At 45.9% G+C, this 16,392-nt stretch overlaps 1 protein-coding gene across 6 annotated transcripts in view; it reads left to right on the forward strand.

Annotated features, from left to right (window-relative positions):
- Positions 1-16,392, forward strand: part of SPAG9 (sperm associated antigen 9) — a 71,076-nt gene that overhangs the window by 47,680 nt on the left and 7,004 nt on the right. For 2 of the 6 annotated variants that reach the window (XM_045299936.1, XM_004707044.2), the window contains 14 exons: positions 530-659; positions 1,237-1,326; positions 1,747-1,914; positions 2,305-2,476; positions 3,284-3,502; positions 3,766-3,961; positions 5,205-5,330; positions 6,666-6,746; positions 7,494-7,561; positions 9,375-9,523; positions 10,507-10,678; positions 12,390-12,503; positions 13,988-14,026; positions 15,000-15,176. In XM_045299936.1, coding sequence (XP_045155871.1) covers positions 530-659; positions 1,237-1,326; positions 1,747-1,914; positions 2,305-2,476; positions 3,284-3,502; positions 3,766-3,961; positions 5,205-5,330; positions 6,666-6,746; positions 7,494-7,561; positions 9,375-9,523; positions 10,507-10,678; positions 12,390-12,503; positions 13,988-14,026; positions 15,000-15,176 — 1,901 coding nt within the window. The remainder of the gene's footprint in view (positions 1-529; positions 660-1,236; positions 1,327-1,746; positions 1,915-2,304; positions 2,477-3,283; positions 3,503-3,765; positions 3,962-5,204; positions 5,331-6,665; positions 6,747-7,493; positions 7,562-9,374; positions 9,524-10,506; positions 10,679-12,389; positions 12,504-13,987; positions 14,027-14,999; positions 15,177-16,392) is intronic. The other 4 variants (XM_045299938.1, XM_013005788.2, XM_045299939.1 and 1 more) reach the window with 3 other exon arrangements.

Genomic DNA, 16,392 nt, shown 5'->3' on the forward strand with positions numbered 1-16,392 from the left:
CCCGTTGCTCCATGGGAGGAAGATGAAGTGTCTGCCCCTGTAGAGGGCCGCTCTCCATCTCAGACCCTGCCCTACAGGGTCGCTCTTAGTCGAAGTCATCTCAGTGGCCTTGAGTTTTTTGAGTTTGAGAATTTAATGTGTATTATCTGTCCAGGGTTATCTTACCTTAATACTGACCTTTACTTATCACTTGTACATGCCCTGGCCTTACAAAATTCTCCGTGAATATTTATTTAACTTTTTAAAGAGCCAGACATAGAATCATTCTCTGTCATATGACCGAACTTGAAACCTGATAGGAATGTGATGGCTGGTGATTCAACTTAACATAATAGGCTGCTTGCTGACCTGATACAAGCTTGGGCTGGATGGCCACCATGCAGCAACATAAAAAAGAGCAGCTGGAGTCTGACATGAACTAATTTGGAGTCTGGTAGTATATGGGGTTGCTGATTTTGTCATTTTCGAAAGAACGGCTAGGATAAAGCTGTTGTTACATCCCCAGTTGAAAAAGGAACTCTTCTTTCAGAACGGAGGCGAGTTTGGCCTCACGCAGAGAACAGAAGCGAGAGCAGTACCGTCAGGTCAAGGCCCACGTTCAGAAGGAGGACGGTAGGGTGCAAGCTTATGGCTGGAGTCTGCCCCAGAAATACAAACAGGTAACACGTGACGACGGGCCTGACGTCCCTGAGGGCAGTGATTTTCTGGATCCCTGGGGCTCTGGTGAAATGCTTCTGAGGGGTCAGCAGGACAGGGCTGAGTGCATGAAACTTGAGGGGTCCTACGTTAGCCAGAACACGTGTCTTTGGTTTTTTCATTTGAAATTTTGATTTTTTTAAAATAGTATCTGTTCTCTAAAGGTTTTTAAAAAACATTAGTATGAAAAAAAACACAACAACATTAGTATATTAGTATGGAGCCTTTCAAATTGTTGACTTCACAAACTCAGAACTTTACTTGTCTGCTCTATATTCGTTACCCTTGAAAAGCCTCAGCCAGCACTTATGTGTGGGCGCACATGCGCACACACGAGCTTCTCTTCTGAGCTCTTATAGAGTCCTATTTACTCTTCTATGATAAATGTCACTTGGTTTTCCTGCTGATTTTGGAACAACAGTGGCAAAACCAACTTGGTTTCATGCAATAGGTACCTAGCAGCTGCCATTTGTACTGTGAGAAATTCGCTGTTGACCAGTAGACCTTTTTCTCCTTTCTCTCGCTGGTCCTGGTCAATAGGTAACCAATGGTCAAGGAGAAAATAAGATGAAAAATTTACCTGTGCCTGTGTATCTCAGACCCTTAGATGAAAAAGATACATCAATGAAGGTGAGTTAATTTTGAATTTAAAGGAGTGTATTTTCTAAACTCTGAATAGACTTTTCTTTTGACAAATTGAAATACTACTTCTATGGGGGGAGGTTATTGTTCGTTTTGTCGTTTTTGACATGGGATACTTTTAAAGATTAAAGACCGATATTTACAACCACAAGGGTCCCTGGTGGCACAGTGGCTGCTAGCCAGAAGGTGGTTCAGACCCACTAGCTGCTCCGCTGAACAGAGACAGCAGTCTGTCCCGTCAAGAGCTACAGGCTTGGGAACCCTAGTGGGCAGTTACTGTGAGTCAGTCTGCTTTGCAGTCCCAGATCCGGTTTCACCTGTCCACCGACAGTCACACTCAGAAGATAGGAGCAGGACTAGACATTCCTAGAGTGCATGTGACTGGCTACTTCATCTCTGTCCCAAAAGCTATGGTGTGCTGTTGGCGTCAACTTATCCGGCGGGAAGACCAGAGACGGTGGATCTGTCGTTGGAGCAAGTGTGTTTTACAAGGATGTCGCTGCCTTGGATACAGAAGGCAGCAAGCAGCGAAGCGCATCTCAGAGTAGTCTGGATAAGTTAGATCAGGAGCTTAAGGTGAGCACAGGCATCCCCTTCTTGCCTTCTTGTTTCTTCTCTGTCTTTGGTCTAAGACTTAATTGGGATTTTTGTGCCGTGGCTTCTCCTCTCCTTTTATTCAGTGTTATTGAGATCTAGTTGGCATACAGTAAAACGGGCACAGCCAAAGGGGTTTAGAGAAACGTACCCACCTGTGAGCGACCACCACCACCACCAAGATCTGGAACAGCCCCGCCCTTGATCTGCTTTCACTGCCGGTGTTTAGTCAGTGTTTGCATCTTTACCAAAGAATCTGAGCATAAATTGGAAATCGTAGTTCTTCTTCATCGTGTAATGACATGATCTTAAGAATATCTGTGCATATTTATGTTTTAAGCACTCGTTTTCCTTACTTTGCCACATCCACAGGATCAGCAGAAGGAATTCAAAAATCAAGAAGAATTATCCAGTCTAGTCTGGATCTGTACCAGCACTCATTCAGCTACAAAAGTTATCATTATTGATGCTATTCAGCCAGGCAACATCCTAGACAGCTTCACTGTGTGCAACTCGCACGTCCTGTGTATTGCAAGTGTGCCAGGTGAGTGAGCTGTGGCCTCTCCTTCCTGGCAGGGACCGGCAGAAGATCCGAGTTAGGCCCCTTGCTCTAGTGGAACTTAGGTTCTAGGTGGGGAAGACCAAAAATAAACTAGAGACAAACGACTAAGCAAGATGTCGGCAGGTGGTGAAACAGTATGAAGAAAATAAACCACTGGTCATATGATAAGGCGGGTGAGCGGCAGAGGACCAGGGTCTGTGTAGATTGATTTGTAGTGGAAGGCCTGGCCTCTCTCAGGCCTTTTAAAGTCCTGGCTGAAATATTATATGACATTAAAGCCTTTAAAAATCAAACAGGTCTATGTGTACATTGCAAATGCTTCATTTTTAAATGTCTAATTAATATCTTAAGTTGCTGTTGATACCTAGGGTCATTAATTTTTTACTGTAGTGCTTAAGACGATATGGGTATTACATGTTGCAAGGAGTTAGCTTGATAATTTTTAAATGGCTGCTTTTATGACTTCCTGCCAGATAGACTTACATTCATTGTCTTCAGCCTCCTTGTGTGGCTGTTAAGGACCTCGTACTGAGAGAGGGACTGTCCTCGCTCCCATTCTCGTGTTATTGTTGACTTCCCCTTGCATTAAGAGTATTAGTATCTTAATCTTTAAAACTGCTTCCCCATGAGGGTTCCCATAAATGAAACTTAATACCACCCCAGGGCAGCATGCTTTCACCTGCACACTTGCATTTCAAGCTATTTTTCAGAGTTGCTTTTATAGCAGAAATGCTCTTTATTCATAAGCGTTTATTTGTAGATTAAAGAAGATTTTTCCCTCTTTTTCAGGAGCACGAGAAACAGACTATCCTGCAGGTGAAGAGAGTTCAGAGTCCGGCCAGGTAGACAAAGCGTCTTTATGTGGAAGCATGACAAGCAATAGCTCAGCAGAGACCGACAGCCTGCTGGGAGGGGTCACGGTGGTTGGTTGTACCGCAGAAGGTGTGACAGGAGCCGCCACTTCACCTACTACCAACGGGGCTTCCCCAGTGATGGAGAAACCACCAGGTATATCGATTCTCCCCTCAGGCCTTTGGAAGAGAGGACGAGGCTTCCCCAGATGCCTCCTCTCTGAATTATTTTAGACCTTCTCTTAAGAATGAAAGACCTCAAGAGGAATTGTAAAGACTATCAAATAAAATCAAGAATTTCATGATACAAGGTGGAGGGGCAAGTGGCGTGGAATTCCATAGCCAGGGGGTTGTGTCGGGAGCTACTGGAGGAGCAAGGCGGAAGCGCAGAATAGTTAGCGTGTTTTATTTATTCTGTAGAAACGGAAGCAGAAAATAGTGAGGTTGATGAAAATGTTCCAACAGCAGAAGAAGCTACTGAAGCCACAGAAGGCAATGGAGGGCCAGCGGAAGATGCCGTGGACATCTCCCAAACGGGCGTGTACACGGAGCATGTCTTTACCGATCCTTTGGGAGTTCAAATCCCAGAAGACCTCTCCCCTGTGTATCAATCGAGGTATGCAAGTGGTCAAGGAAACCAGATGAAAGGGACCAGAGTCATCACAACGCAGAGAAAACCAATGCCCACCGTGGCTTTGTTGTGGCTGGTTTCATGAGACTGCCTCTTCCCAATACGTCTGCTTCTGCCCTGCGTCCTCTTCTGACCTCCCCACCCCCACCATCACCCCCCATTTTTCCTTTCCCGCTTCTAACCTAACGGCCCATTTCATCCTCGGGTATTCTTGCCCGCTTCCATTCTATAAATAACTGGGCCGTCTAAATCGCTGCCCCTGCTCTTCCTCCACGCTAGCGTTCAGTAACATTGGCCATCGCTTAAGTGCTCTGCATGGAGTCTGCCGACCTTTTAAATAGAGTTTTCATGCAGAGATTTGATTAGAAAACGACTCGCTTGGGCACTTCTTTTCAGGGGTGGGTGAATGTGGGCCTCTTCTCTGGGTCGTTTCCTTCTTCCCTGCCCATGGGAAGCAGTGGGGCCTCACCAAACCAGGCCCCGATGCCAGTTTAACTTTCTTCTTCCGAGTTGACGCACCTGTCAAAAGCTGGCTAACGTGTCATTGCTACTTTAGGAACACGGCAAACTTGGAATTTGTGGGCGGGTGTCTGTTTTGTGTCTCTGTGTGGTGTCTGTTTTATGGGCTGGTATCTGTTTTGAAATTGGAGATCACTTCTGTGTTTTCATCAAATGTGCATTTATACACATGTAGAATGAGGGCTTGGGAGGTGTATAAAACAATACACTCATTGTTTGTCATTTTAAAGCAAACCATTCTTCCCTCCTTTCTCTTCTCCCTAAAACATTCTCAGAAAACTCAAAGCAGTTCTCAGAGAGAGCCGTATGGTAGTCTGCGTAGGCACTCCTAGATCTGTCTCACGGCCACGCCTGTCTCCCTGCACTGTCCCTTGGCCTTTCCCGTCTGTCGAGACTGGCGCCTGTGGAGCTGGAACCTGATAGGACAGCCATGTTTGCTACCTTTGACAGGGTGCGTGCAGTCAGAGCACGTTCTCATCATTTGTTTTAGGGGAAAATGTTTTCGCTTTCTTCCACGGACTAGTTTTGCCTTACACAGGCTCTGGCTCTTACAGGTTTTCCTATATTTGGTAGAATTTAAGGGGAGCTTTCCTGAGATTAATTTTAGCGTTTAATTAATTTTTTAACTCTATTAAAATGTAGAAACGGCTGTTTCCTGAAAACTGTGATAATCATGCTCATGGTTTTTCCTTTGCTTCACTTTTCCTAGTAGTGACTCAGATGTGTATAAAGATCAAATATCAGTATTGCCCAATGAACAAGACCTGGTGAGAGAGGAAGCCCAGAAAATGAGCAGCCTTTTACCAACCATGTGGCTTGGGGCCCAGAATGGCTGGTAAGTGCCAACAGTTTAACATTAGGCTGTCTTTAGTCTTGGACATTGGCTTTTGAAATCTGAAGTCTCGGTAAGATGTCGTGTGTACAAAAACAAAGCAGAAGTATAGTTTAGTACAGACATGTTATATACCCGCAGAGTTTGAGACAGTGTTGCAACTATCTCATACACTGGTCTTATCTTGCTTCTGAGTGGTAAACCATGTGTTTCTTGGTCCCAGAATATTCCTTTTATGCAATATTCTTATAAGAGGAGGTAAAGAAAACTTCAAAATCTGGGTGATGTAGAAATAGAAGATCCTGAATAGCACAGAGAAAGAGAATTATTGATGCCAGGATTTATGTAGGCTAGAGTATGGGCAGTTAATTCCCAGAGTTAAGGGAACATAGATCACACATTGGGCTACAGGCAGGCCCAATCCGAAACATAACTTTTCGTAGAATTATTCAGAAAGACCAAACCCACAAACCATAGCGGTGGTCACCAAGTCAATTCTGATGATTGCCAGACACGGGAGAGCTGCCCTTTGGGTTTCCAAGGCTGTCATCTTGATGAAAGCAGACTGCTGCAGTTTGAACTTGAACTGTTGGCCCCACAGTGAGCAATTGAATGCTTTAACCTCTGCGTCACCAGGTTGCTCTAAAGTTAAGGGGATGAATTCCCATTAGGCACAAAAGGTGTTCACTCTATGGTAGTGTTGAGAGTCCGGTGCGTAAGGCCAACAGTGGGTCTTTTCCATTGGATACGTAAAAGGAGAGGATGGGTCAGGTAATAAACAGAGAGGCTTTGAGGCTTGGCCATCACGGCGCTATTGTCGGGTGCAGTGACCACTGACAGTGAGTTAGCGTAGCACCTGTGGACTCTGAAAAGTGGATTTCATATCAATCCTACATGCCATGTAATATACTCATTTTGATCTCCCCTCCCCTATTTATAAATGTAGAAATTATTCTTGACTTCTTGACCTGAAGGCTACTCACGATCTAAATAATTCTATCATGAAAAAGTTGTAGTTTAGCATAGTAGAGAGGTAAAGTAATTCAAAAAAGGTGTTTTAGCCACGAGCTCTAAAATGTGGGGCCACTGAACTGGGCTGGCCTTCATGACACCGGTTCTGGGTTTTCATCTCCGTCTGTTTCAGTTGCTTAAGCAACTTGCTCCTGTCCTTCAGGCCTAGCCTTGCACCCATTTCTGTCTTCTGTCTGTTGTGCACAAGCAGTAGCACCCTCTCCTCTGGTTCTTGTTTCCTCCTGAGTGCGCTACGAGCAGGCTGAGCTGGAGAGAAGCAGCCCCGAGGGCGCGGGCCGGCCTCACCGTCTGCCTTTGTTCTTGCAGTTTGTATGTCCACTCTTCAGTCGCCCACTGGAGAAAGTGTCTGCACTCCATCAAGCTGAAAGACTCCATTCTCAGTATTGTGTAAGTGTTAGGGTGGAAATTCTTGTTTTTTAAAATATATATTTGATATAAGCTCATTTTTAAGCTGATTGCTATCATGATGTTTTTAACCTTTTTTGGAACTAAAGAACATTGAAAAGGAAGCTCTATAAATAGAAAGAGAATATTTTAAGTCAGAGGGAATATTGCCAGATTAATTCCTCATCAGACTGAGTTCTAGGAGAAAACAAATCTCTTGCTTACCTTTGTTTTAGGATATTCATTATACTTTGTGAATTTGGGGCAGGGATCTACTCATCTTTTTCTCTACACTGACTGTCAAGAGTCAGTTTGCCACAAAGTGCACAGACGCATTACACATCGAGGTGTGTATCTGCCCCTGCCTGTGGGCTTTGTGTCACTAGCCAGCACACGGGAGGAAGAGCTTAGGCCGGAATGTAAGACAACTGGTCACTCATTTCCCCAAACTGAGCTCCCTGCCACGGAGTCCATTCTGACTCAGGGAGCCCTCTACGAGAGTAGAAATCTAGCCTCGTCCTTCTCTGGACGTGAGCAGCCCAGTGGGGAGCGGAGCCCCTGGGCCACCAGGGCTTAGCTGACCGCGTTTCACGGCCAGGCTTCCTCAGTAGAGAGAGCCGTGTGTGCATGTGCCTCCTCAGCTGGGGTAGACGAGGCCCTCTGAGAGGCGGTAGTTCGTTCAGCTCCGCACCGTGGTCCCGTGTGTATGCTGAGTGGAGAGTGTTAAAGCCCCCTTTCCCTTTTTTGCAGGCATGTGAAAGGAATTGTGTTAGTGGCACTAGCTGATGGCACTCTTGCAATCTTTCACAGAGGTGTCGGTGAGTGGCTTTGGATAGCTACGTGCATTAATGTGTTCCTTTGAAAAAAGCATTTCAAGCAGATTGGCTTCTTATGTTTTGAAGAAATACTGATTAAGGAGAAAAAAGAAAGGTTTTGATTGAGTATTTGCAATGTGTGACGTTAGTCATTGGATGCCTGCTGGGAGACATGCAATAACCGTCCCAACTCAGTGGAAGTGTGTTTACTATAATAAGTACTTTCACATTTCATGCTGTTCTTACATAATGTGTCAGAGGCATTTATTTTTTCATTTGTATTTGATCAGGAGAAATTTGGTGAGGTTTTTTTTTTCTCTTGCTTTAAAAAATAACCTGCATACCTACTTCCATGAGGAAAAGAATTAAAACAATGTTTAATTAGGTAGCCTAATGATTTGCCTGTAGCCCTCCCTCCTGTGTTCTGTTCCTCTAAAGCCAGTGTTTGCCATCTACAGACAAAGGAGTGGTTGTGTCAGAAAACAGGCCTTGACAGAATTAAGACAACGTAGCGTGTTACTTCATAAGTCTTTGGGACATGTGTCAGCCAAAGTCAAGTAGACTAGGGAAATCTTATGAAAATGTAGACCTGCTGGATTTTAGCAAGGTTTTTCTAGTCTCATATTATCTAGGCTTGGAGAAATGTAGGTAGAGCTACTTAGATGCCTTCCATGGTTCAGAGAACTTTCCTGGTTGGTAGCCCTGTATCATCAACGCCGCCCGAGGCCACTCACAGGCGATCTGTGCGAAACTCTCACAGCAGTGTGAGGAACTGAAGGCACGGAGCTTCTCTTGTTCGTGGTCACCCGGCTAGGACGTGGGGAAGCCTCGGTAAAGCAGAATTATAAACCATATTGGCAGAGTCCATGGTGCATTGAAGCAGGGCAGGTGTAAAACCCTGGGCTTGGGGGGAGAAGAGCAAGGAGGGGGAGACAAGTCAAAAAGAGTGAGGATTACCTGAAGATTGACTGCCATCTCCATGGGCATCCGTGAGCCTTGTTAGCCGCGTAAAAATACATGGCGACAATCCTGCTGTATTCTGCTGGATAGACAACTTATTAAATGGACATTGACAAAGTGGATTAGAATGAAAGGTGTTTTGTCCAAGATGCGTGCCAAGGTTGCTTGGTTTGTAAAAGAGAAGCCATGGGACTGGGAGGAGGAAGTGGAGTTAGATTTACTGTGTGTTTGTGTTGGGCAAAACTAGACCCCGAGAGCGATTACACATGGAAGGACGAGTGAGCCTCGTTTTGGAGCCTGCGTTCTAGACAGTTACAGCTCTTCAGACAGGGAGCAGTGGCTCTCACTGAAACGGGACCGACCAAACTCACAAAGCAAAGCCAGCCTCTGATGGCTTTTCATGCCGCTTTTCATTGGTTTTTCTTGTGTCACTAAAAATATAGTCTATGCAATTCCTAAAGTGTTAACAGTGAGTTCCCTCAGCTGTTACCCAAGCAATTATGCAAGAATGTAAATGAATGAGAGCAATTATCTCAAAACTAACCTCAAATCCAATCTGATTCTAAAATTGCTAATGTCTATCGATCACGTCATATCATAGAGTTGAGTGCCAATTTTAAAGGTGAAGGCCAGGTGCTAGGTGAGAGTTGAGTCCCACAGCCTTTGAGGTTCGGATCAGATGACTGACCACTGCACCTTAGGGAATAAGAATCCAGTTTTGCAAATCAATGAAATACTTAATACATGGCTTTGGGGTAGGGTGCTGTCTCAATAAACATACTCAAATAGAATGTTTCTTGTGTCATGCTTGTATAAGGTTATTGTATGTACTAACTCATAACTTCTCATTTCAAAGACGGCCAGTGGGATTTGTCAAACTACCACCTCTTAGACCTTGGGCGGCCTCACCATTCCATCCGTTGCATGACGGTGGTGCATGACAAAGTCTGGTGTGGCTATCGGAATAAAATCTATGTGGTCCAGCCAAAGGCCATGAAAATAGAGGCAAGTAAACTCACCTTTTGTCTTGAACCTCTTTAGAGAGGGTTTCTGGATCCGGCTTGTTTCAGAACCACTTCATCACATCACTTCTTACCTTCACCTCTCTCCCCACTTTGGACCATGAGGGCAAGGAAGTGAGTGGTTCTTTGTTTTAAAGGGGAAGGAGGATGTGTGTGTGAATCCAACTGCGTGTCTATGTACATAGAAGCCTACCGGCGTTCTTTGCCCGATTCTTGATATGTCAGTTGGTGAGGAGGAGGATTTCCAAGTCACCCTCACACCTGGTGTACCCCGGCAAGTCCGTGTGTGTGTCAGCATGGCAGCGGGGATTTGTTGTGAAAACAAGAGCCTCTCAGCTTTGCTTTCTTCCAAATCTTTTGGCCGCAACTTCGAGCATGAATTTTTCTTTTTAAAAGTAACAACAAACTCACAGCAGGAAATCCTTAAGGGGAAAGTGGTCATGTGTGCCCTCCGCTCCCCCCCCCCATCCCATTTCTGTCCAAAGCGTTGCTTATTTTTCAGCTCTGTTTTTTCTTCTCATGTATACACGCACAGACAGACAGACAGACAGACAGGGAGAGAGAGAGGAAGTGCACACAGGTAGACAGCCGGGGTCGGGAGCGCAGTGTAGGCTCCTTTTGGAGTAGTGAGACATGGGCTCAGTCCCTGACTTGCTCTGGAACAACACAGGACCCTGCATTCCAGCGCCATCCCCCGCTGCCAACATGGCCACCTAGAACGGATGGGCCAGTGCTGCCTTCCTAAGTTCACTTCCGGGCAGTGCTGAAGTCCAGCGTCCTTTGGTCCTTGGGTTTTTTCATTCTAGGATGAAAGCAATTATGTACCTAAGAGTAAGCATATTTAGGAAACAATGTGCTTTCCCCCACTAATACATGGTCTGCTAAATGTTATGCAAATGAGCCTAGTTTCTAAGCACACACTGTTATGTAACAAGTGTAACTTTGTGATTAAATCATCTTTCCTAGAAATCATTTGATGCCCACCCCAGGAAGGAGAGCCAAGTGCGGCAGCTTGCATGGGTGGGTGATGGCGTGTGGGTCTCTATCCGGTTGGATTCCACACTCCGTCTCTATCATGCACACACTTATCAACACCTACAGGATGTGGACATTGAGCCTTATGTAAGCAAAATGTTAGGTAAGCTTCCAAAGTGCTTTCTCTTTCTTTGTCAGTCCCAGGGGAGGCTTTGTTTTTCGGTGGTCGACACTGGCTGGGAAGATCAGGGGAGCGGGCTCACGTTGCAGGGTTCAGGCAGGTGCACAGCCGTCCTGTGATCCTTGACAGGAACCTGGGTCCTTTTTCCCTCCTTATGTAGTCCAGGAACTGTCAACTCCACCTCGGAACACACCTCAAATCATCTCCACTGCTGTCGTCATCCTAGGCCTGCACCTCCTCCTCGCCCTTGGCTCACCATGGATGCCCCTGGGCCACTGCTCCCCGTTTCCTCTCCAGCCATTCTCTGCATAGTGTGCCAGTACTCAGATCTCCTGGGCGCTCTGATTCCCACCCCAGGGGAGGGTCACACTTTGTCACTTGACCAGAAGACCAGCCACTCTCTCCTCACTCACATTCTTTTACTCACACTCACACTGCCCTGCTCACCCCTCTCCCCCCCCCTCCAGGTTCCTTTGACCTCAGGGCCCTTTCATGTGCGGTGTGTACTCTGTCAGAGGGATGCTTCTTGGTCCCTTTTTACTTACCTGTCAGGTCACAGCCGACATGCCACATCCAGGAGACCTTGCCTGATCTCCCAGCATGATTCAGGATCTGTCGTACTTTTTCTTTATGGACTTAGCATTATTGAAGTTCCTGAGTATTCAGTGGTGCTTATTTATGCCCCCCTCCCCCCCACGACCTGATGGCCCACGATAGACAGGGAGCTCCTCTGTCTTGGGTCCGCTGTGCCTTCAGCCCTCATCCAGTGCCATCGACACTGGGGTTGTCCTCCCCAGTATAGGAGGCAGGGGCGGGGGTAGGGGTGGGTCCTTGCCCTCAGAGACCGGGATAATAGCTATGAAGCCTCTCCCAAGAAGCAGGCATGTATGTAACACAAGCACAAACTGACCACAGGTAAAGGTCTCTAATGAGACTGGCTCCTCACGCTGTGATCCTGTGATCCTGCCCTCAGTTCTCGTAAATAGAATGTGTCAGTAATTAATGCAAGTCATCTGAAAGACTCATGTCAGAAATAATGTGTTTAATCATTTTGCTTCTCAAATTCCAGAAAATAAGATCAGTTGTAAAACAAACCTAAAGTGAAAAAACAGAAGCCCATAATGGACAGTGTAGAACTAACTGCCCCGGGGGGTTCTGAGCCCGAGACTTCCTGGCAGTGGAGAGCCTCGCTTTCTCTCCCGGAGGGCTGGCAGCCCAATGCATAAGCCACGCTTCTGAAAACTAAGCATAGAAACAAGGGACTAATTGTTTTATCTATACAAGACATATAAGACAAGCTAGAACTTTCTCGGCATACAAACCAAAGGATACTTGATTTCCTAAACTAACAAACGTTTTTCTTTTTGGTGATGATGTTTTGGTTTGCTGTTTCAGCTCCCTAATTAAAATCCTGTGTTACATATGCTGACCAACTGTCCCTTGCTCCTGACTGAGAATACAATGCTAACCTCTTCTAGAATGTCCTCTTTCTATTGACCCTGAACTATCAGATAGATGATGGTTTAGCTAAGCCAGAGTTGGCCTGCTTGGATATGCATTTTCAGAAGACATCCAGCTCCCTCGGGTCACCTTCCCTTGCTGTTGTGTTAATTCTGCTACCCTGATGGACTTGGCTTCTGGACTATCATGTGCCCAGGTCTAAGGAAAATGTTCTGTCCCCCGCCCTGTTCAGGTACTGGAAAACTGGGCTTCTCGTTCGTGAGGATCACAGCTCTTATGGTGTCTTGCAACCGTTTGTGGGTGGGGACAGGAAATGGTGTCATCATCTCCATCCCGCTGACTGAAAGTAAGTGTTTCCGTTTGGGTACCATCTCCAACGAGTGCACACGGGCAACTCGTAGGGGCTCGCCGTGTCCCGGATTCAGATAGGGGAGTGGTTTATGCATCGGCAAATGGAGGGTGACTCAGAAAGCCAAGCTGATGGCAAAGAGGGAACTTTTGTTCCCTTATTCTTCCTATGAAATGTAAGGGGGGTCTTCAGAAAATTCTTGGAAACATGGAATTAAGACAGTGGACTTTTAAAAATTATTATTAAAAGATCATTTTATTGGGGGCTCTTAAAACTCTTATAACAACCCACACATCAATCGTATCAAGCATATTTGTACATATGTTACCATCATTATTTTGTAAACATTTACTTTATGTTGAGCCCTTAATATCAACTCCTCTTTTTTCCCTTCCCTCCCCCTGAGAATAGAATTTTACCAGGAACTTTTTGAAGCTCCTTTGTACAAATGCTCGAGAATAACACTGTCCATATGTTGGGACCAATATGCATAATGAAAACTTTTTCATTGTGAGAGAATCCTGTTTTCTCAATCACAGTTCTATCTCATTGAAATAAAGATCAAAGCCTATTTTTCTCTCGACTCTCTTGCTGAAATGTTAGGTAGTATCCAACATTCACCCGTGTTTTTTTGCACCTTCCCGCAGGCAGTTTACAGTATCTGTTTGACTTTACTGGAGGTTTAAAAATAGAATGAAATTGTGGGGGAAGATCTTCAGGAGGCCCACAAGCCTTCCTGGTGTTGGAGACAAGCCTTCGGTGACCTCTTTGGAAAGAATGTGATTTGCTGTTGTTGGGAACAAAATGCTCATATTACATGGATCATCCATAAAGAAGTGGTTTCTTTTGTTGCAAAATTCATGGACAGAGAATGGTTTGAGAACAAGTCCATAAAAATAACTTAATAGGCACACAACCCGTAATCTCCTACCCAGTTTTCAGGGGTCAAGGAAGAGACAGGGATCAAAAGACTTGTCATGAGGGAGCCTTTAAAGAACCCACGTTCTTAAAGCCAACTGCCTTTACTGCAATTATTTGTAAATCGTCGCATTCCCACAACTTCTTATATCTCCAGAGAGCCTGGGACCCCAGAATTCATTTCAGTGTTTCCTAAGAGCATGTTCCATTGCAGCGTAATTACTGTAATGGGAACTTTGTCAGGGAAAAAGAGGGGGATGTTAGCATTTAAGAAATATCTCCTATTCCTAGTGTTTTGCGTCAGATTCACCAAAATGGTTTTACAATGAAGAAAAGCAAAGTTATGGCGAGTCAGAGTGTCATTTTTCATCAGAGGTACTTGATAGAGGCTTTAGTCAGAACTTGATGTGGTGCTTGGTGTAATGCCAAGGGGGGGATGTTGTGAATTAAGTTGGGCGCTTTGAGCACCAGGTTGCCAGCTAGCAGGCTGAGAGTGGTGGCTCCTAGTGATTCTCCTCCCGGTCACGCCCCTCCATGTCCCCTTTCCTCCTCTCTCACTGTAGCCGTAATCCTCCACCAGGGACGTTTACTGGGGCTGAGGGGTAAGTGCAGATCCTGAACCAAACTCTCCTTCCTGCCTCCTAATGGCCACTGTGAGGCTGTTCCCACTTCTAGAAACCCTTCTTGAATGTCCCTAAATGTCATCCACTTGCAGTCACTGCATTGCAGCGATTTTTGTTTTTATTTCCATGTTTGTTACTTGGCCACCAACTGCTCAGCAGCTTAGTCTCTGTATTCTCTTTCGTTGCAGCTGAACTTTCCTTCAGACCTTTCCTTCCAGTAAAACATGAAGCATTTCTTACAACTGTCATTAATCTATATTGTTGACTCTTGTTACAGATCACGTTTCTTTCATTCACTTACTGGCCCATGGAATGGGGATGTTTTGTGAGTCTGGTCATTCTAAAGCAGCTCAGCACACCACCGGGCGGGTGTAGTCTATAAAACTACTAGTGGCTGGATTTCTTTCAGCACAACTTTTGCACTTGACCTGTTGCCGTCCAGCCGATTCCAACTCGAGTGGCTGTAAGGCAGAGCGGGTGCCCCGTGGGTGCTCAGAACAGACTGCCGCAGCTTTCTCCCTTGGAGGGGCTAGCACGTTGGAGCCTGCTGACCTGTACCCGCAGAGAGAAATCAGAGCTCAGAATCGACTCCCGGCAACTAGCAGCCGCATGAACAAGCACTCGGCTCCTTGAACTGCGGAGTTGGCCACTCTCCGGAGTGGGGGTTCACCGAGACGATGTGCAAAAATCTAACTGACGTGTTTAAAAAGCAAACTTTGTTCTTGCTAGACTGGCAAAATCCCCTACTCCATTTACCGAGGAACCTAAAATATAACTAGCATGCTATATCTCTCTTTTTTTCCAGCTTTGTCTTGAATTGGCATTGCTGCCCTTATTTTATTTTCCTCAACTGCCTGTAGCTTTTAGATAATACCATAAGGATTAACCAGTAACCTCTGACCATTGCTGTTTCTCGGGGAAAAACAGTTGCCATCTGGTTTTTCTGTTGCAGCGAACAAAAGCTCGGGAGCGCCAGGCAGCCGTCCTGGGAGCGTGATCCGCGTGTACGGCGACGAGAACAGCGACAAAGTGACGCCGGGGACGTTTATACCCTACTGCTCCATGGCGCACGCCCAGCTCTGCTTCCATGGGCACCGGGACGCTGTGAAGTTCTTTGTGGCAGTCCCAGGTGAGTTTGGGCTCTGCCCTCCCTGGTTCCCCTACACAGTTACCTAGTCTATGCCGAGTACAAGACCATCTTAGGAAGCAAGCCCTACGATGGAGGGATGACTAAGAGGCTAAAGGGAACCATGCCACTACTTCAAATGAGGGTCTTTGGGCTTCTCTTCTCCAGCCCTCGATGTTCTTTTAAGAGCCTACTGTACTTTTGGAAGCAGTGGGATTATTTTGTCACAGCAAGAAGAGATGGGAAATGTGCCCTGTCCTGAGGAAGTCGTTCGCCCCCGAGGTTCATTCCCCATTTCCTAAGGGGATGTAACCATCTGCGCTGTCCACGGCATTTGTTGTGGAAACAAACGAAAATGCTTGGGGACTAGAAATCGTCCAGATGCGAGGTGGTCCTGGTGAAAGCCGAGGGACGTGTTCTGTCCATGGAGAACACTAAATGACGCCACTGGCGCGTAAGCAGGACCCCTGTTTGCGGAGCACTTGGAAGGTTTCGGATCTGGCCTTGCACAGTGAAGGGCCTCCATTTCTCAGTGGTGTTCCAGAGATCCAGCGATCAGCGTACATCAGTGTAGCACAGGGGTTGCACCAGGGAGCCCGTCACCAATTTCCCAGTACCCATGGGCATGGGCGTCCTGAAACATTTCCCGTATGTCTATATAACTGTTACCTTAGGACAAATTTCCCACAGGTGGAATTCTGGTAGCTGTGTTGTGTTTGTTTTTTTCTTAAGGAAACTATAACTAGCACTTTTTGGTTAGGAACTTAATTTAAATGACCTGTGCAGCATATATAGTCTGGTTCTCATTTATTAAGTTCTTAACTTGTATGCTTCGATATATATCTGTAGTTCATTTATCTACCTGTGACATTCTAATGTCTGAATACTTGTCCTCCATGTTACTCATTCTTGATGGGGCTCTTTAGAGCCTCGTGCCATGCCACCCCCCAACCCCCACCCCCACACACATACACACACTATTAAAAGCAGTAGATGTAGGACTGCTACGCTAACCACAAGGTCAGAGATTCAAACCCACCAGCTGCTCTGCAGGAGGAAGATGAGACGCTCTGGTCTCGTACGCCCTCCATATGGTCGCTGTGAGTCAGAACCAACTTGATGGCAGTGGGTTTTGGTTTGTGACACGCAGTCTCGCAGTGGGCCGTCCTCATTCACAATAATAAGATTTTTTGTTCTGATGATGCCTGATACCTGATCC

This window comes from Echinops telfairi, unplaced genomic scaffold (assembly GCF_000313985.2).
Source record: "Echinops telfairi isolate 266 unplaced genomic scaffold, ASM31398v2 ScPeMD7_7458;HRSCAF=8496, whole genome shotgun sequence".
Taxonomy (NCBI): Eukaryota; Metazoa; Chordata; class Mammalia; order Afrosoricida; family Tenrecidae; genus Echinops; species Echinops telfairi.